Raw genomic sequence first — 25,910 nt, 5'->3', positions numbered from 1 at the left:
CGACAGCAATATGGATAATGGAACATTGTGATCTTGCTAGAGGAGAATTTTCTGTTGGTATTATAGAATAATGTAATTAGGCACTGTATGGAACTTGAAAACATATTTAAATTTTTGTTCTGGCTGTGGTTTTATGCTTTCCTAAAATGTGGCCTGAAACCGTTTATTAGTAAATATGCTGAATTGCTTTCTCTGGCAAGTGCATTTCAGTGTTGAATCCAAGTGAAAATACAAATATTTACTTATAAAAGTCTTTTGGTGTGGTAATATTTTTACTACAGCCATTGACCCACTAGTAAAATGTTAGGGCATTGCTAGATTGGATCCTGTTTATTTAAAGGCCAAGAGAGGGAAAGAGAGCGGAAGCTAACATTAAGTGAATGCCTGTTATGTGTCACCGTATTTGTTACACTAACATATTATCCCTTTTCTACCCTCCTAGCAACTCAATGAGGAAGTTTATATTCTCTTTTTCTAGCAAGAAAAACAATGCTCAAAGATTTTTATAGAAATTGAGAAGCTGATTTTTAAATCTAAATTAAAATGTAAACAATCCAAAGTAGCCAGGGCAATTTTTAAAAAGAAAAGCAAAGTTGGAAAATTAACATTACCTGACATCAAGACTTACTACAAAGCTACAGTAAACAAAGTGTGGTATTGGAGAAGGGAAACACATCTAGATCAGTGTCCAGAAATAGACCCGTAAATATATGGTCAATTAAAGATGATGCCAAGGCAGTTTAATGGGAAAAAGAAAATCTTTTCAACAGATGTGCTAGAATAACTGGATATCCATATCCAGAGAAAAAAATAAACCTCATTATTGTGCATAAAAATTAACTCAAAAGGATCACAGACCTAAATGTAAAATGTAAAACTATAAAGCCTCCAGAAGAAAACATAGGGGAAGAAATCTCTGTGACCTTGAGTTTGGAAAGATTTCTTAGGTCATAAAAGCAAAAGTCACTAAGAAAAAAATGATATGTGGCATTTGGTCAAAATCTAAAACTTTTGCTCTTTGTTTTGTTTTTTTAAATTTTTTATGTTTATTTTTGAGAGAGAAAGAGAGAGCACGGCAGGGGAGGGGCAGAGAGAGAGGGAGACACAATCCAAAGGAGGCTCCAGGCTGTGAGCTGTCAGCACAGAACCTGACACGGGGCTCAAACTCCCGAATGGTGAGATCATGACCTGAGCCAAAGTTGGGCACTCAACCGACTGAGCCACCCAGGCGCCCCAAACTTTTGCTCTTTGAAAGACGGCATGAAGAGAACAAAAAGGCAAGCCACAGAATCGGAGAAAATATTTGCAATACATTATATCTGATAAAGGGCCTGTTTCCATAATAAAGAAAGAACTCTTAAAATTCAATACTAAGAAGACAGCCCATTTAAGAAAATGGGTAAAAGGGGCGCCTGGTGGCTCAGTCGGTTAAGTGTCCGACTTCGGCTCAGGTCACAACTTCATGGTTTGTGGGTTCAAGGCCCACGTTGGACTCTGTGCTGACAGCTCAAAGCCTGGAGCCTGCTTTGGATTCTGTGTCCCTGTCACCCCCCCCCCCCCACCTTCCCCACTGATGTTCTGTCTGTCTCTCTCAAAAACAAACATTAAACATTTTAAAAATGGGTACAGTGTTTGAAAAGAATCTTCACAAAAGAAATTATTATGCTAATTGCAAGTAAGCACATGATAGGATATTCAACTTCATTGGTCATTGGGGAAATGCAAATTAAAATCGTGAGGAGATAGATCAGCCTCCACACCCGTTAAAATAGTTAAAAAGGCTGACAGCACCCCCTAAAATTTGACTGGGATGTGGAGCAGCTGGAGTTGTGCACAGTTGATGGGGTTGTATGTTGGTGCATCCACTTTGTAAAACCGTCTGGTGGTTTCTTATAAACATACCATCTAGTCATTGTACTCCCAGGTATTTACCCAAGAGAAACGAAAACGTTTGCTCACACAAAGTGTGAATGTATGTGACTGTATGAATATTCGTAGCAGCTTTATTCATGAGGCCCCCAAACTGGGAAGGACCCATATGTCCATCAGCAGGTGAATGGGTAAACAAAATCCAGACTGTCCGTAAAGTGGACTATTCGGTAGTAAAAGGAACAAGTACTAATACATACAGCAAGACGTATACCTTTCAAAATCATTCTGTTGGAGCTAGACACAGAAGACTGTGTGCTGTATTCCATTTACCTGCTTCCATTTGTACATACGCTTCTAGAAAATGCAAAGCAATCTGTGATGACAAAGCAGATAAGCGTTTTGCCTGGGGCAAAGGGTGGAGGGAAGGGTGGACTGCAGAGGGGCACCAGGAAAACTTCCAGGGGCGGCAGCACTGTTCGGTTTCACGATGGTTGTGGCGGTTTCACAGGCGTAGATGCTTGTCAAACTCATACGCTTTAAGTAGGTGCGGTATATTCTGCATAAATTATACTTCGAAAAGTAATTTAAGACAAAAAAGATGAAAATGAAAAAAATGAAAAGTACTCCGTGTTGGTGAGGATAAAAACAACCAGGACCCTCAGACTCTGCCTGTGGGAGTATTGATCAGTGAACCTCTTGGGAAAACTGGCAGTATCTGCTAAAGCTGACCGTGTGTCTGCCCTGTGACACAACAGTTTCACGCCGAGGTATCTACCCAACAAACATGCGTGCATGTGTTCATCAGACGTCTTATACTAGAATGTTCATAGAACACTGTTCATAATAGCACTGACTGGAAACTACCCAAATGCCCATCACTGGAGTGGATAAGTAAATTGTGGTATATTGATGTGATGGAATACTCTATGGCAATGATAATGAACGACCCCCACAGCTGTTCGCAAATGTTAGACTAAAGTACTTACTGTGTGATTCCATTTATGTAAGTTTAAAAGCAGGCAAAACTGCTCTATACTATTAGAAGTCAGAATATGATTACCCTTGGATAGAGAGCTTTGGATAAGGGAGGACCAGGCAGGCTTCTGAAGATGTTGGTAATTTGCTTTGCTCTGGCTGCTGGTGACTTGGGTGTGTTTAGTCTAGAAATCTATCAAGTGGTGTCCTTAATTGTGCAGTTTCTATATGTATGTTGTATTTCAATAAAAAGTTTTTAAAAGACATGTGCTGTCACAGAAAGGTGTCCTTGGTAATTATAAAGTGAGAAAAGCAAGTTGTAAAACATCATGCATGATATATGATCCTATTTATATAAATGGAATGATAAACAATAAACTTAATCCAAAATATCTCTCCAGAATGGTGATGATGCTAGGTGGGGAGGATCATTACTTTTGCTGTTTTTTTTTTTTTTTTTAATATGGAATGCTTCATGAATTTGCATGTGTCATCCTTGCACAGGGGCCTTGCTAATCTCTGTATCATTCCAATTTTAGTATTATGTGCTGCCGAAGTGAGCACAATTTTGCTGTTTTTATAACGTAAGTAAATGAGAACAGTTTCTGTTAAAAAAAAAAAAAAAAAAAGCGGGGCTCCTGGGTGGCTCAGCCAGTTTAACATCTGACTGTTGATTTCAGCTCAGGTCATGATCCCAGGGTCGTGGGATTGAGCCTTGAGTTGGGCTCTCTGCTGAACGTGGAGCTTGCTTAGGAGTCTTTCTCTCTCTCTCTCTCTCCCTCTCCCTCTCCCTCTCCCTCTCCTTCTCCCTCTCTCTCCCTCTCTCTCCCTCTCTCCCTCTCTCCCTCTCTCCCACCCCCTCTCTCCCTCTCCCCAACTCACATTCTCTCTCTCAAAAAAAAAAAAAAAAGTTATTTAGGGCTACCTGGCTGACTCAGTTAGTAGAGCATGAGACTCTTGATCTCGGGAATGTAAATTTGAGCCCCATGTTGCATTGTAGAGATTACTTAAAATCTTTAAAAAAATTTTTTTTTTAAATATTTTTTTTAACGTTTATTTATTTTTGAGACAGAGAGAGACAGAGCATGAATGGGGTAGGGTCAGAGAGAGAGGGAGACACAGAATCTGAAACAGGCTCAAGGCTCTGAGCTGTCAGCACAGAGCCCAATGCGGGGCTCGAACTCACGGACCCTGAGATCATGACCTGAGCTGAAATCGGACGCTTAACCGACCAAGCCACCCAGGCGCCCCCAAAAAAATTTTTTTTAAAGCTACTTTACTGAACTAGTAACTAAAGTCACTTCATTTGGGTCCTATAATTGAGAATGATGAATAATCTTTACATGAATATGTGAAGTCTAGTTTTGATATTTAATAGGTTAGTCCTTCAAAGTGAAAATCTGTTTAAGCTTTTCACCAACTTTGAAATTATATTGGTATCTATTTTTTGTTAATTTTTATTATTTTTTTGTTTTTTAAAATTTACATCCAAATTAGCATATAATGCAACAGTGATTTCAGGAGTAGATTCCTTAGTGCCCCTTACCCATTTAGCCCGTCCCCCCTCCCACAACCCCTCCAACAACCCTCTGTTTGTTCTCCATATTTACGAGTCTCTTCTGTTTTGTCCCCCTCCCTGTTTTTATATTCTTTTTGTTTCCCTTCCCTTATGTTCATCTGTTTTGTCTCTTAAAGTCCTCATATGAGTGAAGTCGTATGATTTTTGTCTTTCTCTGACTGACTAATTTCACTTATCATAATACCCTCCAGTTCCATCCATGTAGTTGCAAATGGCAAGATTTCATTCTTTCTGATTGCTGAGTAATACTCCATTGTATATAAATACCACATCTTCTTTATCCATTCATCCATCGATGGACATTTGGGCTCTTTCCATACTTTGGCTATTGTCGATAGTGCTGCTATAAACATGGGGGTGCACGTGTCCCTTCGAAACAGCACACCTGTATCCCGTGGATAAATGCCTAGTAGTGCAATTGCTGGGTCGTAGAGTAGTTCTATTTTTAGTTTTTTGAGGAACCTCCATACTGTTTTCCAGAGTGGCTGCACCAGCTTGCATTCCCATGTTAATTTTTTTTAATGTTCATTTTTAAGAGAGAGAGAGAGCGAGAGACAGAGTACAAGTGGGGGAGGGACAGAGAGTGAGGGAGACAGAATCTGAAGCAGGCTCCAGGCTCTGAGCTGTCAGCACGGAGCCTGATGCCTGGCTTGAACTCACAAACCATGAGATCATGACCTGAGATGAAGTTGGGTGCTTAACCGACTGAGCCACCCAGGCGCCCCATATATTGGTATATGTTAATGCAGTTTCTTGTTGGGTGACCTGTTACTGAGTTTGCTCATGGTGGATGTGAGGGCCCATTGTTGCTTTGGAAGGCCCCAGTTGTATAACCTCCGTGAATTCATAAACTTAAAGAATGATGGGTTGTTGGAGCCAGCAAGAACCTTAGGGATTCATTTGGTCCAGTGGTTTTTAACTGTCTTCCACAGCATCTTAGTGGTTGTCTCTGGGTGGGAGTAGGTAGGGAGAGGAAGACGAGGGGACGTGAAGCAAGTGGTTTTCTGGTTGGGCCTCCAGCCTCTCCCCTTGCCCCAACAGAGCAGCTCTGCTGTGGTCTGTTTTGTTTACCTATTTGGGAAGATAACTTCATTGCTTTCAAAAAAGGTGGGGTGGGGAGTGCTGATAACCACTAGCTTTCTTTAACCCTCTTGTTTCAGAGATGAGCAAATTGATGCCTGGGGAGGTTGAGATGTGTTTTCCAGGGTCTGTTCATACAGGGTAATTTGTCTGGAACCTGTTTCTGCCTATTCTGGATACTGGACGGATTTGTCCAGGAGACTGCTTCTTTCATGGTCTTCTGATCCCAGCCTATGATCTCTCTCCTCCATCCAGATTTACCCACACACTGGGCCCAAACACACACCCTCTCCATTCCCCTACCACTTACCCATAACTTAGTTTGGAGCTTGATTTCTCCTGAATGTTGCTGGTTCCCATTTTAGCTAGAGACCATCCCTAACCGAGAGGTGGCCATGAAAATCATATAGCTTCTACGTTAGAATAGACAGGGGAGTTCGTTTATCACCAGTTTTCAAAATGTGCTCTGTAGAGCCCTACAGTTTGTGGGGCCCCTTTGGGACAAGTATGGGTTTAGGAGGTAGGGTCTAGATGCAGCTTGGACTCCTCAAATAGTAGCTTCAGTTTAATCTATTGCATGTACTAGGCTACCAGAGAAGATTTCTCTGGAAGGAAGGCTTTCTGCTTTGAAAGGAAGGCAGACGAGAAGGAAGGGAAGCCTTTCACTGTAAGGGTGAGGAAGGTGAAGGACGTTAGCTGGAGAAGCATTGTGGGATGGTGAAAAGCCAGGTGGGCTTGGCTGTCTCAGAGCCTCAATTTCCTCGTCTCTAAACTTCTTCTTTTTCTTTTTTTTTTTAAAGTAGGCTCCACACCCAGTGTGGGGCTCAAACTCATGACCCTGAGATCGAGAGTCGCGTGCTCTACCCACAGAGCCAGCTAGATGCCCCTCCTCGTCTGTACGCTTGGGATGCTAGTCCTCACATGGTTGTGATGAGGCTCAGGATAAGATAATAATCTAAATGGGTGTGAAAGCACTTTCTAGATTGTAACCGCCTAGATCAGTTTGTTCTCCACTGGGAGTGATTTACCGCTACCTTCTACCCCCTGGGGGCAACGTCTGGAAACTCGTGTGGTTGCCATACCGGGGGATGGGGCAGTCGGGGTGCTGCTGACACCTAGAAGGTGGGGGACAGGGACGCTGCCAAACATCCTTTGATGTGCAGAGCACCAAAGAATTGTACATGGAAAAGAATTGAAGTTGAGAAACCTTGCCCCAGGCTTACGTCTCTATGGCTTACTCTCTATGGCTCCCCAGGCACAGCCCTTTCAGACTAATACTCACACAACACGGGTCATATATTCATACATCTCTAGGCACGTACTCTTTCAGCAACTGAAATTGAGGTGAGAAATGAAGGGAAAAAAAAGAAAAGGAATAAACAATCATTAGAATGACCTTAAACAAAGCATAGTACATTGTTCTAAAGGCCTTAAAAAAACACCACATGCGTGCATATGAGAAGAGTATGGGGTGTGAGGGATATGAGTCAATGTTAATGAACGACGGGGAGCTGAGTTGCAAAATGGTGTGAGGCATGGCTGGGAGAGCTGACAGATTGCAGCGTTTGTTTAAAACTGTCCAGAATTTCCAGAGTTGCTTCAGTTGTGTATCTTCAGGTAGGATTTTATTTTATTTATTTTTTTAAACATTTATTTGCACACACCTGTGGACGAGCAGGGGAAGGGCAGAGTGAGAGAGAGAGAGAGAATGAGAATCTCAAGCAGGCTCTGAGCTGTCAGCACAGAACCCGACGTGGGCTTGATCCCACCAGCCACAAGATCATCACGTGAGCTGAAATCAAGAGTCGGACGCTTATGCGACTGAGCCACCCAGGTGCCCCTTCAGGTAGAATTTTAAAACTGTTGATTAATACATAACAGCATATATGGGAGGAATTGGAATCTACTGTGTTTACGTCAAGTTTCTTTATCCAACTTAAAGCTGCATTAGAATGCTTAGGGTAATTTATAATTATTGTAACACTCTGACATAATTGTTGACAGATTGGTAGACTTACTTTGACACATGTTTACCAGTTAGAACAAGTGTTTCTGATTGTCAGAACCTGCAGATGTAAACCACTCAATTTCTGTTTGCTGGATTTTAAATGATTACCCGAAGCAAATGATTTAAGCAACATAATTCACCTTTTACTAGGAAGCTTTCCTGAGAAAGCTGCTACTTTCTTGGCATCATCTCAAATGATTAAATTGAAATCCATTTGTTGTAGGGTTTTTTTTTATTTTTAACCATTTTAGCATAGGCCTAAGTATGACAAACCCTGAACTCACGAGTTTATAAATATCCCACTCTCATTAGAAGCAAAACGGTATGTTACTGCGCTAGTCATATATTTCCTTGACATTAGACTACCAATCTTAGAAATTCCCAGAAAAGATTGGCTGTGACTGTTGAAAAACCACAACTTACTTTTCTCCTTGTTCCTGCTGCAACTTGAAATTCAGTGTAGCTCATAACTTCTATTTCAGAAGACTTTTTTTTCCTTAGTTTATGAAAACTGAATTCTTCGTTTCTTTATGTATGCAAGTCCAGTGATTTGGGGAGGCTTCCTTGTGGGGCTTTGTAGAATAATGATGCCTTTACGAAAGAGTGTAGGCCGCTACTGGAATACGAGGTCAGCTGGGTGCTATTGCCTAGCCTTAGAGTCTTAGGCACCTTATTAGAGCCGGATTTGAATAGCAGAGAAAACGTTGGTTTCTTACAGAAGGCCCTGAAATTCAGGTGAAGCCTTCCAACACCTTTTGCAAATGTTCATTTGGGACATTCCCCAGTTGCACCAACAATACCTTCATTGCAAAACCGTTGGTATACTTTTCAAATATTTGAGCCCCTCTTCTGTCTCTGTTTGCCTTTGCCCGTGACTGTGTCTTTCCTCAAGGATCTTTTATCCATGAATCATCACGGAGTGTGGTCACTCCCGCTGCTCAGAAGTTCCTGACCCCTGACCAGAGTCCCGCTTTCACCTGCCCTGCTCACCTCGAATATCGTCCCTTTCAGTTCTGCCTCGCAGGGGATGCAGGGAAGGCAGAGGTGGGGCTGTTGAGGAGAGACCAGAGTATGCAAGGTAACATTTTTCAGTCTGATGGATGGAGAAGAGTCGGCGGTCTGGACTTGTCTCCCCACCCTGGGCTGCTGTGACAGCTCTGTCCTCGTGGTTTTCCCATCTCTGATGGAGGCTTCTTCACCTCTGTCCCCGTTGCCGCCAGAGAGGGCCGTTGTCAACTGCACATCAGATACATTGTTCCTGCTTAATTCCCTCTCTTGCTTCCCTGCTGCTTATGACAGAGGCCGGGGTCCTTAGTGTGGCACGAAAGATTCTGGCTCCATCTACCTCACACTGGATAATTTGGTAGCAAGGAGCTCCTTGCAGCCCTTTTCCCTTGCCCCTTCTCTAGCCCCCACAGTGGCTGGGGTATCTGTGCACCCTGCTTCTGTCACAGTACCTTGCATTTTGAGTTTGTTTTTTTCCTTAAAGACAAAGATGACTTTATTTTTTTTTAAGTTTATTTATTTCAATGTTTATTTTTGGGAGAGAGAGAGAGAGAGAGAGAGCGAGAGAGCAGGGAAGGGCAGAGAGAAGGAGACACAGAATCTGAGGCAGGCTCCAGGCTCTGAGCTGTCAGCACAGAGCCCGATGCGGGGCTTGACCCCATGAACCGCGAGATCATGACCTGAGCCAACATCAAGAGTCAGACGCTTAAGCGACTGAGCCACGCAGGCACCCCGCACTTTGAGTTTCTAATTATCAGTTGGCTCTAACTCTGGACGATAATCTTACTGGGTACAGGGCCTGGCATAGCACCTGGCACACAGTAGGGGCTCAGTTTGTGTGATTAAGGTAATGCTCATGCATAGTGTTGGCCAGGGTGAATTTGGGAAGGTATTTCGTTTACTTTGGGGAGTCAAAATTATTGTAATAGCTTTGTGTATCTGTGAGGGGGCGATCAAGGACGTGTCCTTGGGAGTCAGGCTGCCTGGTTCAAATCCCAGATGTGTGACCTGGGACAAGCTACTTAACCTTTCTTTGTCTCAGTTTCTTGGTCACTAAGACGGGGCTGATAAAAGAAGTTTGCTGTGAGGATTAGATGAGGTCATTGAACCCCGAAGAGTAAGTGCTTAGTGAATGCCTTTCACTCATGTCGTGTGGTGTTCCTGAAAATGTTGTACATGTTGCGTTTTTACAGCTCAGTTATATTTTAGATTAAGGGAATTTGGTATTGGGGCGCCCGGGTGGCTCAGTTGGTTAAATGTCCGACTCCTGATTTTGGCTCAGGTCATGATCTCACGGTTCCTGAGTTTGAGCCCCGATTGGGTCCTGCGCTGGCAGTGTGGAGCCTGCTTGGGATTCTCTCTCTCTCCCTCTCTCTGCTCCTGCCCTGCTTGTGCTGTCTCTGTCTCTCTCAAAATAACTAAATAAACTTTAAAAAGGGGGGGGGTGGAATTTGGTATTAAAAGGTTATTTGATGGGGGCACATGGATGGCTCAGTCGGTTAAGCCTCCGAATCTTAGTTTTGGCTCAGGTCATGACCTCATGGTCCTTGGGGTCGAGCCCTGCATTGGGCTCTGCACTGATAGCACAGAGCCTGCTTGGGATATTGTCTCTCCCTCTCTCTGCCCCTTCCCCACACACGCTCCCTTCCTCTCTCTCAAAAATAAACATTTAAAAATCAAAAAAAAAAAAAAAAAAAAGGTTACTTGATGAATGTTATAAATAGCACCAGTGTTTTTCTAGTTATCCAGGTAGAAGTTCTCAGCATTTTCTTTGACAGCCTTTCCCCTTTGCAGCCCCCAAACTCCAGATCCGCATACACACACCTCATCGGTTCTTAAGTCCTGTAAAGTCTGCCAGCAAAATGTCTCTTCCTTTCCAAGTGCTCCTGCACACCTTAGTTAGATGAATCTTTTTTTTTTTTTAATTTTTTTTTTTTTAATGTTTATTTATTTTGGGGACAGAGAGAGACAGAGCATGAACGGGGGAGGGGCAGAGAGAGAGGGAGACACAGAACCAGAAGCAGGCTCCAGGCTCTGAGCCATCAGCCCAGAGCCCGACGCGGGGCTCGAACTCACGGACCGCGAGATCGTGACCTGGCTGAAGTCGGACGCTTAACCGACTGCGCCACCCAGGCGCCCCTAGATGAATCTTACTAAAGCACAGCCTCAGTCACATTACGTATCTTAAGAAACTGCCTGCTGAATTAAGAGCTGTCATGTTTTGGTGCCTTCAGAATGTGCCCTATTCCTTCCTACTTCCTAGCCAGTATTCTCATTCATGTTTAACCTGTCTTTGCCTCAAGTCCATATAACCTTATAACTGAAATAGAAGCACTGGGTAACAGTTCCCACTTTGCAAAGAATAAACACTATGTATTGGAGTGATGTACTCCAGAGGTAAATAAACATATCCCCTGTGTCTTCTGCTTAGTAAATGCTAGTGAGTGTAGATGAAGGAAATGTGTAAGGAAAAGGAGTTAATGGTTCTTGTTCCTCCATGGAATTTTTCCTTTGAGTCAGGAGTCGGTGACGACAAACATAATGTCTATAACAACGTACGTGTCGGGTATCCTGAATCCCCGGTTCTTCCATTTCCTTTCCCAAAGAGGAGAATCCAGTTGCTGATACTGATGGGGATGGGCAAGAGGGATTGGGGGTGTTGGGAGGGGAGGGACTCACCAGAAAATTCCCTTTTGAGCAGTTGGGATGAATTTGGATTCATTTTATCAGCCCTCAGCCCGTTTGGATTCATTTGATCTCTAGCCAGTGCACAAAGGGAAGTACTTCCTGGCTTGAATTGTTGACTCTTTGTCATTGATTCTAAGTGATTTCAGGTTTTTGTTACCACTCCTGAAAAGTCAGACATCTGTGGTTTCTGTTCTTTCTTGAAGGGCCGAAGAGTAGCACAGTCATAAATTACCTGCCAAGATCCAGAAACACATAGTTATCGAATGTAGCGATAGGCCGGGTGCGCTGCTTACCCAAAGGAAGGAGCCACGTGTGTGGGAAGGAGCCATGACTTTGGAGTCCGACAGCCTGGGTTTGAACTCTCCTTTTTTAGTTGTGTGTACTTGGGTAAGTCGGTTCCACTGAACTGTTTCCTCTTCTGGACGATGGGACCATAATACACCTTAGAAGGTGCCTCTGTGGGTCAAATGAAATAATATCTAGAAACATGATACAGTGCCTGGCACCAAAGCACCCACCCCCAAAAAGATGTAATACGTTGCGTTCTTTATTGTGTTTCTTGAAACGTAGTAATTCTGCATTTTTTCCAGTCTCTCTTAAATAAAGTCTTCAGAGCTTTTTCTCATTTTCCTACATGCTATGCCCACATATGAATTTATTAACTAGTTATATGTCAGTAAAATGTGTGCCAAACCTGTTTCTTCTTCTGTGCCTTCTTGGAAAGTCGTATGACTATCAGAATTCTGAAGTTGGATCGTGTGCTACATACACACATTCATTTAAAAGGACCCTTTTAGTGAGTTTGGCTTCTCTGGAAGCACAGCACATCAGTAATGACTTCCACATTTACCTTCCCTATCTTGACTTCTTTCTGCTGACTGGTTTGCTTGTTCTGATCAGAATCCCGGGAATTGAGGTCTACCCGAGAAAGTCCTACAGATGTTCCTTCCAGCCCCTGTCTAATCTGGAGAGCCACAGGAAGGTGGAGGTCTTGTCGGATAGCCACCTTCTTCCTCTGTTTCCCACATACCCTACAGCAATGTTGACTTTTGAGAAGCTGATTAACACACACTGACTTTACCATCTCTGGGTCTTTGGCCCGGCACACTTTCTTGGTTAATTCACATGACTTGGCATTTACACGTGGACACCTGGGACAGTCCGTCTTTGGCTCAAAGCATTAAGTGACACAGTTTGGAGCTGACTTAAAACTGTTTACTTATTTATTTTTTCCTCATAAATTGGGCCCTGAGCATCTTTCATAAATCAGGAATGTTTCTTGGAAATGTAATTCTCACTAAACTCAGTCCCAAGGGTGCTTGTCTATAAAAGCACATTCTTGTTTGTTCTGTCATAACAAATGCATTTGATGATTGTAATAGCATTGATAGAAACATGATTGAACAGGAAAGCATGTTTGATATTAATCCAGGTTCAAAGCATAAATACAGCTTTATGAAACACAAGATAGCTCTAGGAAAATCTTTATTATATTGGAAGCAAAATGTTCTAGTTAACAATGAGTCTGAAGGAGTCCCCTTTATTTATTTATTTGTTATTTATTTATAATGTTTATTTCTTTTTGAGAGAGAGAGAGAGACAGAGCTCGAGAGGGGAAGGGCCAGAGAGAGAGGGAGACACAGAATCCGAAGCAGGCTCCAGGCTCCGAGCCGTCAGCACAGAGCCCGACACGGGGCTTGAACCCACGAACTGCAAGATCGTGACCTGAGCCGATGTTGGATGCTCAACCGGCTGAGCCACCCAGGCGCCCCAGAATCCCCTATTTTTTTTTTTTTTTAATTTTTTTTTCAACGTTTATTTATTTTTGGGACAGAGAGAGACAGAGCATGAACGGGGGAGGGGCAGAGAGAGAGGGAGACACAGAATCGGAAACAGGCTCCAGGCTCTGAGCCATCAGCCCAGGGCCTGACGCGGGGCTCGAACTCACGGACCGTGAGATCGTGACCTGGCTGAAGTCGGACGCTTAACCGACTGCGCCACCCAGGCGCCCCCAGAATCCCCTATTTTTAGAAAATGTATGTCACGACCTGATATGTTCCTATACAAAATTGCTGATGCAGTTTTGCAACTCCCACTCAGAGTTGGGAGAAAGGTTGTGACTTTCAGCTGTGACTCACCCACAGTGTGGTCTGTAGTCAAGCCAGTGGACTGTATTTTAATAGAGGATGAACTATTATGTGACACTTTTGACCTGTTTTGAGTTCCATTGGAGAAGTAACAGAACTTACTACCACTTACTGAATTCGAATTCGGTCCCAGACACTGCCAGATACCTTGTATTTTCCTGATACCGCAACTCAGTGAGGTTGTTTTTTCTCGATAGCCGAGTGGGGCGAGGCCAGGCGACGTTAGATAATTGAGCTGACGTCAGAGAGCTAGCTGGGGAGCAGTGGTTGACTCAGGCCCGCCTCGTGATGGCACTGGTCCTCTTGCCACGCCACTTAGCGGGAGACGAAAGCCCTCCTTGTTCTAGAGCCTTTATCTTTTCTTTCAGACATTTAAGAACAGAGTTGCTTGGCACATGGCTTCTAGGGATCTTAAAAACTCGTGTGCAATTCCTGAAGCTTCTCATATTCACAGACTGCCAGTTGCAATGGTACTGAAGTTTTTGCTCATACATTTTGATAGAAGTTATAGAAATTAAAATGGAGATGCTTTGCAGTTTCGCTTAATTTTTAGGTACAGGTCAAATGTTAGTATTGATAACCATACATTAGGCTGATGAATTTAGGAGCTTCATTCAAAGTGTTAAATGTCAGGCGCCTGGGTGACTCAGTCGGTTGAGCGTCCGACTTCGGCTCAGGTCAGGATCTCGCAGTTTGTGAGTTCGAGTCCCGCGTCAGGCTCTGTGCTGACAGCTCAGAGCCTGGAGCCTGCTTCGGATTCTGTGTCTCCCTCTCTCTGCTCCTTCCCTGCTCATGCTGTGTCTCTCTCTGTCTCTCATAAATGAATAAATGTTAAAAAATTAAAAAAAAAAGTTTTTGGGGCGCCTGGGTGGCGCAGTCGGTTAAGCGTCCGACTTCAGCCAGGTCACGATCTCGCGGTCCGGGAGTTCGAGCCCCGCGTCGGGCTCTGGGCTGATGGCTCAGAGCCTGGAGCCTGTTTCCGATTCTGTGTCTCCCTCTCTCTCTGCCCCTCCCCCGTTCATGCTCTGTCTCTCTCTGTCCCAAAAATAAATAAATGTTGAAAAAAAAAAAATTAAAAAAAAAAAAAGTTTTAAATGTGAGGCGCCTGGGTGGCTCAGTCCATGAAGCGTCCGACCTTGGCTCAGGTCACAATCTCAGCGTTTGTGGGTTCGAGTTCTGCGTGAGGCTGTGTGCTGACAGCTCAGAGCCTGAAGCCTGCTTCAGATTCATTGATTCTCTCTCCCCGCCCCCCCATCCCCCGCTCATGCTCTGTTTCTCTTTCTTTCTTTCAAAAATAAACATTTAAAAAAAAAAAGTGTTAAATGTAAGTCCACTTATCCTGATGAGCACTGAGTAATGTATAGAATTGTTGAATCACTGTATCGTACACCCGAAACTTCTATAACACTGTATATGTATATGTTACACTGTATATGTATATGTTAGCTATACTGGAATTAAAATTAAAAACTTACAAAAGTGAAAAAAAGTCAGAAGAATAAATAAAAATGTTAAATGTAAGCCAGAGTGAGATCTTAGTTATCATATGTTAAGTTATTGATAGATAAAATGGGTCCCTGGTCTTTTTTGCCCCCCTGTGATCTTTCATAGAAACACCTCGTAAGTGAATTTGTGAGAATTTGTTTTTGTGTGACTCCAGACAACGAGCTATTCCTCCTTAACTGCAAAGTCCGTTGGCACTTGCAACTTTTACCGGGTTGATTGCGCAGGAGCAGGCATTGCCCCGGTTTGTTCTGTTTAGGGGCTGACATCCAGAGTACATTTCTATCCCCAGACTGCAATGAGATTGTGTAGCCTGCTTGTTAATTCTTGCTGATTATGTTTGCTTCTTCATTATTGGCAGTGAAGTAAAGCTTCATGATACGTGGCATGGTGAGAGCAAAGATTTTTCTAAATAAAGTTGAAACCAGAAATTGTCTGTATGTCACAGTAATGGCCATCAACATATATTGATTTTCTCCCCTTTTTGACACAAAATGTGGCTTAAGGCATACGCAGGTGTACTGCGATTGGTTGTTGTTCTTTTAAATTTGTTACCAAATCTGCTTGGGCATAAGATAGGGCAGTATTTTATATGTCATTAGTGGGAGCGAGTTCCTTGTTTTGTTATTAAGATAGTATCAGATGAACTATTCAGGGATTGCTCCTTCCTAAAAATTTGGGTTTATCTACTAGCCGGTTTTATGATGTCCTTTTGGGCACTGAGCATGCATTGAAGTGCAGAGTTAGATTGATTTGGAGTAATTTCTTTTTGAAAGAATTTGTGCCAATTCTTTTTCCTCTCCAAAAGAAATGGTTTCGGAGCACGGGCTCCTTGCCTAATGTCAATTCCATAAGGCTTCTCGTGTGTGTGTGTGTGTGTGTGTGTGTGTGTGTGTGTGTGTGTGTGTGTGTGTTTCCTTGCCCCCCTCCTTCCCCTCTTAACTGGACTTTGCCATGAAGAAGATGTGTACCTATAATCAGGCATTTCTTTAGGTTTATTTGTCATTCCAGACAGCATTGACCAAACGAACAGGCTTGAGTGGGGGGAAGGCAGTTATATAAACCTTATTCATAGTTAAATATTTGCTTCCAGGGAAGGTGAAAAATGCTTTGTACTTTTTCCTTTGGCTTTTTTCCTCTAAGAGAGCTTGTCGTGCAACAACACAAAAAAGTGGCCAAAGGCGGAGAAAACTCTTCTCTTTTCTATGTTGGTTTGTTTTTATTGTAAGACAAACCTTTCATGTTTTATTGTTACGAACTTTAACGTGGCCTCGAGGTGCCGATCTTTAGTGGAAACAGCTGCAGAGTTGGTGTCCCCGGATCAGGTGGGACTTTCTTTGAAGCAACATGTTGCTTTTAAAAGAAATCCAGCATGTGAGAACTTGAGCCTGTGAAACTCATCAGCGGCTGCACCGTTGCTAATCTCTCAAATAACCGAGATAGCTAAGTTTAAGTAAAACACTGGCATTGAAAAATCACTTTCTGTGTTTTTTTTTTTTTTTCTGGAGAGAACAGTCTTATTATTTTGTGTCTTAAAAATATAGAAACGGAGGAAAAAAACCACTCTTAAGAATTGAAGGTGTAGCAGCCCAGTATCAGGCCATAGAGCACCCTCCGTCTTTTGGTCAGTCTGAACTGTGATTTTGATCTCCTGCTTGCAGGTGGATGCCTTTGCTGGGAGCAGAACTGGGTGACTGGACATATACCTGCACTTAAACGTGTAAAGATTTCCTGTTCTGTATGGGTTGATGTTGAAACGTTTCTCATCTCTGATGAGCGATGCTGGTAGCAGTGGGTTACCATCATTCTTGGTCTACTACTTGGAAAAGTTGAGCATCAGAGAGCTTTCTTTCCTTGGGGAAAAATAGGAGAGACAGGCATGGAGTCAGAGGGACAAGAAAAATGCTGGAATATTTTCCTTTTGGGCTTTTGATTTGTTTGCCAAAAAGTTGCCTTCCAGATGGAGAAGACCGAAAGCTCTGATTGTAAGCCATTATGTTTTTACTGGCCTACCTCCCCATCCCATTGCCCGGTTTGAAATCTGTAAGCCAGTCCAAATCCTTTACCTCATTTTCTAGTACCAATTTACTGTCTTACTCATCTTCCAGCTGCAAGGGGGTGAGGCAAGTTGCTTTGAAATTGAACCCTGTGCCATTTTATAAACCAGGCAACAGCATTTTCTTGCCAAGGAGTATCAATCGTGATCGCTCCCGTTCCCTGAAGCTCGTGAAGCTCATCTACCAGGTAGACTTGTGTCTGTGACATGTGTGACAGGATTAGTCCGGGAATGAATCTGAACAAGCCCTTGTGGCCTTGTGTAGACTTGTTACTACCCTGGTTGCCTAGCGTTCTGGGCTGTTGTGTGGGAAGCACAATTTGCTTTTTGGCTGTATCTTACTTGACTGGCTGTAGACATCTCGACACTCCCAGTGTTCCCTTGGGAGGTAGTGATTGTTTAGGGGTTTAAACCGTAGGGGACTCCAGTGTCAAGGCACGGTGGGTACGGTGGCTTTGGAGTCGGGCAGACTTGGGCCCAGTTCATTACTCTGCCGCTAACCAGTATCCTTGAGCAAGTTATTTCCCGCATCTGAAAAATGGGGCCTAATACTGTATCAAGTTGATGTTTGGTTTAAAAGAGAATTTAGGGGCAGTGGCGAGAGAATGTTGGGTACGTGTGGGCCATATTAAGATGTTAGTTCCTTTTCCTCAAATGATGTCAACTTTGAACAGGTTAACTATTGTGGTCTGTAAGCTCACTAGTTTTCCACCATTTTATTAAATTATATGGAAATTGGGGTGACATGAGTGATTTTCAGACACTGCATTTTATTTTTAATTTAGAGAGGGAGAGAGAGTGCAAGTAGGGGAAGGGGGGAGGGAGAGGGAAGGGGAAGAGAGTGGGGGTGGGGGGGGGAGAGAGAGAGAGAGAGAGAGAGAGAGAGGGAGAGAATCCTAAGCAGGCTCCACTCAGTGCAGAGCCCTACGCAGGGCTTGGTCCCACAACCCTGGGATCATGACCTGAAATCCAAGAGTTGGATGTTCAACCAGCTGGCTACCCAGGCACCCTGTAGATACTGCTTCTAAATTATCTTTTAAAATTGTTAGTATTTTTATTTATTTTATTTTTATTAAAAAAATTTTTTTAATGTTTATTTTTGATAAAGACAGAGCATGAGTGGGAGAGGAGTAGAGAGGGGGAGACACAGAATCCAAAGCAGGCTCCAGGCTCCGAGCTGTGAGCACAGAGCCCAACACGGGGCTCAAACCCACCACCCATGAGATCATGACCTGAGCCACCCAGGCACCCCTATATTTTTATTTATTTTTTAATGTTTATTTATATTTGTGAGAGAGAGCACGAGCAGGGTAGTGGCAGAGAGAGGGAGAGAGAGAATCCCAAGCAGGCTCCGCGCTGTCAGCACAGAGCCAGATGTGGGGCTCCATCTCATGAACCACGAGATCATGACCTGAGTTGAACCAAGAGTCAGACACTCGACCGGCTGAGCCACCCAGGTGCCCCAAGATACTGCTTTTTAAAGTTGAGCACCGAACCTAACGCAGGGTCTGTTGGACAGGGCAAAGTAATGATTTTTAATTAAAATTCCTATCTGTGTAGGATTTAGTCATGAGAAAGAAAGGGACACCGTGGCCACATATATGTGGCAGGGGAGAATTACCAGAAATCATTCCGAGTAAGCAGCATAAGCAGTTTCTTCAGGCCACTATCAGCCGGGTGGCTGCTTGGGTGGATGAAAAATTATGTGAAGGAGGTGGCTTGTGCTGAAGTTCTGGGTTTGGAGCAGAGAGGTCAGGCTGGTCGACCGAGGAGTACTCTGAGTGTTTCCACTGCAGTAGCCTCAAGTCATGATTAGAGAAGAAGCTCTTGGAGTTCCCACAGCACAAACTGGAAAACTGTGAAGGCAAAGTGAGGAACGGGGGGCTTTTTTGTGGTGCTTAACTGTAAAGAGGTTGGTTGGGGGCGCACTTGGACCCTGGAGTAGACACTCCGTCAAGAGCATCAGAATACTTTTGAAAGGTCTGAAAACAATTGGCAAGTCTGAAAAAATTCAAAATCAGAGTTTGGTTCTCTTCCTTGGTGTGTGTAACTTTTCTGATAATGGCAAAATGAGTTTACCTCAAAGTCTGGGATGTGTATCACTGCAGTACAGGAGGTGATTTTTTGCCCCTAAAATGGTACCACGTTTTAAGTAAAACATTTCTTTTAAAGGTTCTACATTCATTTTAACATATCTTACGAAATCGATATAGCTAGCATTCAGAGCTATGATTATACCAATGTTATTATTTATTATTGAAGTTCAAGCCATATTTACTTAATTAAATTGTGCACTGATTTTCTTATCTTTTTTTTTTTTGTAAAGAAAACGATTGGGGCCCCTGGGTGGGTCAGTCAGTTGAGCGTCTGACTTCGGCTCAGGTCATGATCTCGTGGTTTGTGAGTTTGAGCCCCACATCGGGCTCTGTGCTGACAGCTCGGAGCCTGGAGCCTGCTTCAGATTCTGTGTCTCCCTCTCTGTCTGCCCCTCCTTTGCTCATGCTCTGTCTCTCTCTGTCTCAAAAATAAATAAAAAACATTTAAAAATTTTTTTAAAAAGTTAGAAATGAGAAGATCAGCTCTGTACCAAGTTTTTTTTTTTTTTTTTGTACTATGTTTTATAGATGTTCACATTTATGAAAGGTTTATTTTTGTTACATTACTATTATGAGATTGAACATGTTTTTCCTCCCTCTTTGTAGGTACTGGTTTTGGATTAGGACTGGTTTTCTCACTTACCTTCTTTAAAAGTAAGTGTGACTTTTATTGCCTTTCCAACATAATGTCCTAGTGTGTGCATACACATAGCAGGGACGCTTCTGGAGGGCACATCCACATGGTTGCCAAGCATACACTTACGGGTTTAGGGAGGCCTCTGTCAAATATGCTAGACAAAGAATGTGGACTCAAAAGAGGTCAGGATGGGCTGGGCATCTCTAGACTTTCCCCTGGGCATTGAGTCAGGGTGCCTGATATCTTAAATATGATATCATTTGAAAAGTCTGTACTTTCTGCCAGTGAGTCATTTGGCCAAATCTGCACGCTCAAATATTTCAAATTAATTATACTTTTTTTCTCAAGGAGGTTGAAAATGAGAGTCCAACTGGTAAGAAAAACAAGTGGGCCAGAAATACACATGCCTTTTAACCAGAAACGCTTTCGTTCTGTGTAAGAACTTCTGACGTTGGGATATTGAACAGAAAAGCCAGAGGGGTCACTTTGGCCCCTTTTCCATGAAGAACTTGAGCGGGGGGATACATTACTAGAGAATCACAATTAATACCTGGTGCTGATATAAAAGAATCATTTACAGTCTTGGCTTAAGTAAGCCTCCCAACTTCCTGTCATCAAAATTCAGTTGGTTCAGTTTAAAATTCAAGCACCTTACCGGAGGGTGGTATTATTTCTGATAAGGTTAAGAAATGAGTTAAAATGAGCAAATGATTAGAAATGATGTTTGTTAACTAACTGGAATTTAAATAAAAGTTTGGGTGGGGAAAAAGAACTGATAGAGAAAAGTTAAAATGTTCGACTGTGTCTACTGTTTTCCATGTTGTACCACTCATGAAGACCTCAAACCTAGCAGCATAGGTACCAGGTAATTATTTGCTAAGTTAATAGGTTCACTAAAGGACTCCCTGTCCTGGTTTTTGGCCAATATTAAACATCGATAGAAATGAATGGCATGTTGTAGGTATCAGTAGGAGGCATGCTGAATATTTATGGAACCCTAAGCAATGTATTTAAGCCAGACAAAAAACTTTATCTTCTCTTAATCGTTCTCTATTGGGATTTTCCTTTTTTCTGCTCACTAGGAAGAATGTGGCCCTTAGCCTTTGGTTCTGGCATGGGATTGGGAATGGCCTACTCCAACTGTCAGCATGATTTCCAGGCTCCATACCTTCTACATGGAAAATACGTCAAAGTACGTACAGAATTGATATTTCTCTTTCTTTCAAAAGACAAAGAGTTTCTCCTGAGTCTCTGAAGAATTCTTTGGAGCACATATACTTAATAGACTGTGCGTGTCACCGAGCTCCTGATTGCTCTTTAGCGTCTCGTGGTGTTGACCCCGCTTGGGTGCCTAAAGTCTCTCCTTCCACTGTCCCTCGAGATGCACGTGTACGTTCACACATAGACTCTCTTGCTAGCGAGTGCAGCTGAAGAACCTGCCTGGAAATGTATCGTCACGGTAAAGTGGACTTGTCTTCACTGCCTGCCAGTGGCGCTCACGTGCGACATCGTGGAGTGCCCCGTCCACGTCTCACACACGCTCGGGCGAAACCCAGCAGCTGGGACTCAGCCACGACTCTGCTTTTTATTGAGGAGGGGAGGTTCTTGACTGTAATAAGTCCCAGTGATTCTGCCAACATCCTTGTCTACAGACATTTTTACTAATGCGGACACGATGAAAAACTGTAACGTGCCTTGAGAGGGAAGAAAGTAGCACATTTCATAAGGGTCTCGTGTGTCGCAGCCTTCCCGTCGCCTTACCGTGCTTACCGCGGGGTTTAGGGGAAAGGATCTCGGGAGGCCAGGTGCTCAGGGACGCGAGTGTATTTAGTTATGTATCCCCAGGGCCCAGAACGAAGTAGATGCTCAGACAAAAGTGAAACGAAGGAGTGAAGGAGTGACGTACACTGTGTAACCCATTAGACGTGTTCGTGGCCCCAGGCTTCCTAAGGCAGAGTTTTTGCAGCAGCACCAGCTGCAGTGAAGAGTGTCCCGTTGCCTGGATGTGTAGAATCGTCTTCCTGGGTCACTGTGAGCTAGAGTCAGTTGATCTGGGCAGCCTTGGGGGGAGGGGGGGAGGAGAGCCCAGAAGCCAGGACACCCAGGCGTGGGTCCTGGGCCACCACCCGTTTGCTTCCTGTGTGATCTTGAGTTTTTGCTTCTGAGATTCTGTCTTCCGTCCATAAGAACAGGGTGGTAATTTCTACCCACAGGGTTGCTGTTAGAATTCAGCGTGAACATGTTTGTAAGCCGTGAGGTGCTGTAGAAGGAGGCACGTTGGTGGGAATAGTTGAGGCCGACCAAGGAAGGGTGATTGGTTGGCTTAGCCGTTGTTCCACCCTGATAACAAGTAGAGCAGAAAATGTCGTGCAATGGAGTGTCCCAGTTCTGGTCAAAAGCCGTAGCCGCAAGGGTCACCGAATCCCAGATGACCGTACCCGCCACAGCTCGGTAGCCTCTCTCTTAGAACCTGCCCAGACTGTCAGCTGCCTGCCCGAGCGACCCGTGTGCGCATGCTCACCGAGAGAGTCGGGAGCCGGGGAGCCTGGCTGCCCTGTCGCCTCCCTCCATGTTAGTGAGCCATCTCCGCAAAGCCAGGGTGAGGTAATCAGAGGGACAGCGCAAGGAGAGGCACAGCTGCGTGGCACCGAGGCTGACGACGGGCAGTTTCCACTGCTCTCTGACCCTTCGCTTTCTTGGCACTCGGGCTGGATTTGGGAGAAGAGAACAGAAAGGAACAGGAGAGGAGCTTCAGGGCTTTTAATTGTTTAAAAGACTCTCTTTGTTCCGAACTGAGTTGTCATGGGTAATGGCTCAGGCGTGATTATATGCATATTATACATTTAATGGTGGGGAATTACTGTGGAAAATGTTGTTCCGATTTTACAGCCTCGTGTGGATTGCTCCAGCACGGCCTTGTAACTTTATCTGAACTTGAGTCTGTGCCTCTCTGTGCTGTCATCCTCCTCTCGGAAGAGAGGAGCGCGGCGCGGGGCTGTTGCAGGGCAGTCACTCTATGGTGGTTGCCTGTCGGGTGCCTGCGCTGCCTTGTGGGCCCTCCTCGGTGCCCCCGCTTTCTGTGCTTTCTCTAGCCCGCCCTCCCAAGAGATTAGTGGGAGAGGTTTTACTGCCCCTCGCTGAGCAGATGAGAAAACACAGATCTTACTGGGGTTGAGAAACTGGCCAGAGATCCCCTCATTAGTAGGGCTGCTTGATTCCAGAGCCACGCTCTGTCCGCTCACCTGTGACGCACCCTTTGAGGAGTTGTAGGAACGGTTGTCCAGGTACCGACTAGGCAGACCTGTTCTTTCCCTCGCTCCTCCCTCAAAGATTAGGGAGCTGCTCTTAAGAGCCTGGGAGGGGTGTTTATGGTCCTCTTGTGAGACTGTTTTAATTTTTTTTTTTAATGTTTGTTTATTTTTGAGAGAGAGAGAGCACGAGCAGGGGAGGGGCAGAGAGAGCGGGAGACACAGATTCCAAGGCAGGCTCCAGGCTCTGAGCCGTCAGCACAGAGCCCGACGCGGGGCTCGAACTCCCGAACTGTGAGATCGTGACCTGAGTCGGACACTTCACCCGCTGAGTCACCCAAGCGCCCCCTCGTGAGACTGTTTTAAAGCAAGCTGGGTGTTGAGGTTTGGGCCCGTTGGTCCCTTGGGTTAGAGATGGCTGTCAAAATGCTGTGTGCGCACTTCTAATCAGAGCGTCCCTCCTCTGCAGGAGCAGGAGCAGTGACTTCCACCTGAGAACATCCCAGTGGGAGGAAAAGAGAAATCCTGTCTGCGCCTCAGGAATACTGAAGTGCCCTGGAGTAAGCTGACATTCTTCTGTAGCAATGTTATCAGTAATGCTTTCAACTCCAGCACTGTTTATGTATTTGAAACCAAGTCTGTTTCTTGTTTTGTATTTTCTCTCTGGAAATTGCGAGGAGGTGGTCTTAAAAGAAATAAATTAAAAATAGGCAGCCCAGTGCATTGCCTGCGTTTCTTTGCTTCTGGTCTTTGAGCAGGAGGAGGACTGTATTTGGACTGCCAGCAGCTGTCGCCTTGGGTCCCAACCTCCCAGCCTTCCTGAAGCCACAGCCACCCTGCAGCCCGTCGTTTCCCCCGCCCCACCCCCCACCATGCGTAGTTTTCGGAACCACTTCTACCTCGTGTAATGGGTGCGCGGAGGTTGCTGCTGGGTTGTCTGCTGACGATGACAGACGTCTGGAGGGGCCTCGCCTTGCAGGAGCAGCTCTTTAAGATCTGTGTGTTGTCCTCACCAGGGCACCCGGCAGGGCACGTCTCAGTGTGCCCAGTGCACGAGGTCAGAGAGCTGGCTGTGTGGAAGGGTGTGGAAGTGGACCGCGTCGGTGGCTCACTCCATCAGCCACAGCTGATTCCCACAGCTTCGTGGAGCTGGACACAGTCCGGGCTTCAGCTCTGGGGGCTTTGTCCTGGGGGGCGGGGAGAACTCGTGGCCGGCCCACCTGCTGGAAGGCCACGTTTGGGGTTGAGTTAACTCCACACAGCAGCTGAAGTCTGAGGATGGAGGGGCCACTTCTAATGCCCCTCTGTGAGTTTATTCCTTTGGTTTCACCTGAACCAGGGAGGTTGGATGCAAAAGTAATACAGTAGCAATTTCTTCTGAAAACGTATGGAACCCAGAGGGAGCTCAGTCTCTCAGGTCGCTTTTCTCTCTTCAGGGTAAAATTAAGATGGGCAGAGCTTGATCCCACCTGTGCCTTTATCCTGTACGTGCTGGCGGAACATCCTGAGTGAGCCAGGTACTGCTCCAGGCAGCAGAGGTAGACGAGAAAGTAAGACACAGGCCCCCCGCCCTCGAGGAGCTTAGAGTCCGCTGGCAACCAGACACGCAGACCCTCGACACGAAGCGGAGGAGTGCGGAAAAAGTGCAGTGAGAAGCAAGGAGAAGGAGCAACTGAGTCCCCTTTGGGTGGCCCAGTGGGCGAGGGAATACTGTGGACTCATACTTGACGTTGACGGGGACGTTCCAGACGGATGAGGAAGGGCGGGAAGGTGGCTTACGTGAAGGCTCGGAATCCCGCCGGGTATGGTAGCCGAGCGTGCAGGGCCCGGAGAGGTGTGGAGGGCGAGGCCCGGCACTGGCGTGGAACTAGCGTCTGACCCCCGTTCTGAGGCACTGATCAGACGGTTCCTGCAAGTGTTGTCATGAGTAGATTCGGGGTAGAAATACTCTCTCATATAAACCTCCTTTCATCCTTCACCCCACGCCCCCTTTCCAGAAAGGTGTGCTGAGCTCTGGGCCAGACCGGGCAGCAGCGGCTCTCTGCCCTGCAAACTGTCCAGGCTCCTCTCCTCTCTGCGCTTCTTTGTTTATTTGATTCACTTAAAGCCCCAAGTGGGGCCGAGCCCAGGACCAAAGGTCATGGCCGTGGCTTGCCTTAGCCTAGCCGTGCTGCTGTTTTGCACTCTGCCCCCTTCGTCCCATGATCAAGACAACCCGTGTCATTAAAAGAAAAATAACTTTGCAACCTGTTTCATCCCTTACGCCCGTCTTCTCCATATTTGCTTTAAAAGTTAATATTTCCGGGGCGCCTGGGTGGCTCAGTTGGTTGAGCATCCAACGTCGGCTCGGGTCATGATCTCGCGGTTCATGAGTTCAGGCCCCGCGTCGGGCTCTGTGCCGACAGCTCAGAGCCTGGAACCTGCTTCGGATTCTGTGTCTCCCTCTCTCTCTGCCCCTAACCCACTTGCATTCTGTCTCTGTCTCTCAAAAATAAATAAACATTAAAAAAAAAAAAGTTAGGGGCGCCTGGGTGGCTCAGTCGGTTAAGCGGCCGACTTCAGCTCAGGTCATGATCTCACGGTCCGTGAGTTCGAGCCCCGCGTCGGGCTCTGTGCTGACAGCTCAGAGCCTGGAGCCTGTTTCCACTTCTGTGTCTCCCTCTCTCTGACCCTCCCCCGTTCATGCTCTGTCTCTCTCTGTCTCAAAAATAAATAAAAACATTAAAAAAAAAAAAAAAAGTTAATACTTCCCTCCAATTTTTCCATCTCTATTCAGGCAGAGAGAAGAATAACAGGTCCCGTCCCGAAAAAGGAGAAAACAGAAAAAACAACAACAAAAAACCCCAGGAAACACAACATGCCCTTTGATTCTCTAGATGCGTCCGAAGAACACGGAGTAGAAAAGGACGGTGGAAGCTGGCTTCCCTGTCTCATTAGCTATTGGCTCGGACGTTCCATTTGGAGGATCCGTCTGCTCAGCATCCCCGAAACGCCGCTTGTATGTTTGAGAGACTGG

General features: G+C 45.1%; 1 protein-coding gene and 1 non-coding gene across 2 annotated transcripts in view; one reads left to right on the top strand and one right to left on the bottom strand.

The window, feature by feature from the left end:
- MICOS10 (mitochondrial contact site and cristae organizing system subunit 10) overlaps window positions 1-23,505 on the top strand; it is a 35,347-nt gene extending 11,842 nt beyond the window's left edge. The window contains exons 2-4 of the mRNA XM_047084547.1: window positions 19,616-19,663; window positions 20,729-20,838; window positions 23,364-23,505. Of these exons, the coding sequence (XP_046940503.1) occupies window positions 19,616-19,663; window positions 20,729-20,838; window positions 23,364-23,378 (173 nt within the window). The 3' untranslated portion in view covers window positions 23,379-23,505. The remainder of the gene's footprint in view (window positions 1-19,615; window positions 19,664-20,728; window positions 20,839-23,363) is intronic.
- LOC124516741 (U6 spliceosomal RNA) lies at window positions 3,305-3,411 on the bottom strand. Its single transcript, XR_006963147.1, has one exon. It is a non-coding gene; the product is annotated as a U6 spliceosomal RNA (small nuclear RNA).
- Window positions 23,506-25,910: the final 2,405 nt, after the last annotated feature.

This window comes from Lynx rufus, unplaced genomic scaffold (assembly GCF_022079265.1).
Source record: "Lynx rufus isolate CCGP_SWC_20201006 ecotype Redwood Valley unplaced genomic scaffold, mLynRuf1.p SCAF_2, whole genome shotgun sequence".
NCBI classification, from domain to species: Eukaryota; Metazoa; Chordata; class Mammalia; order Carnivora; family Felidae; genus Lynx; species Lynx rufus.
Note: the sequence above shows the minus strand (reverse complement) of the source record. Positions and strands in the feature narration are given on the sequence as shown.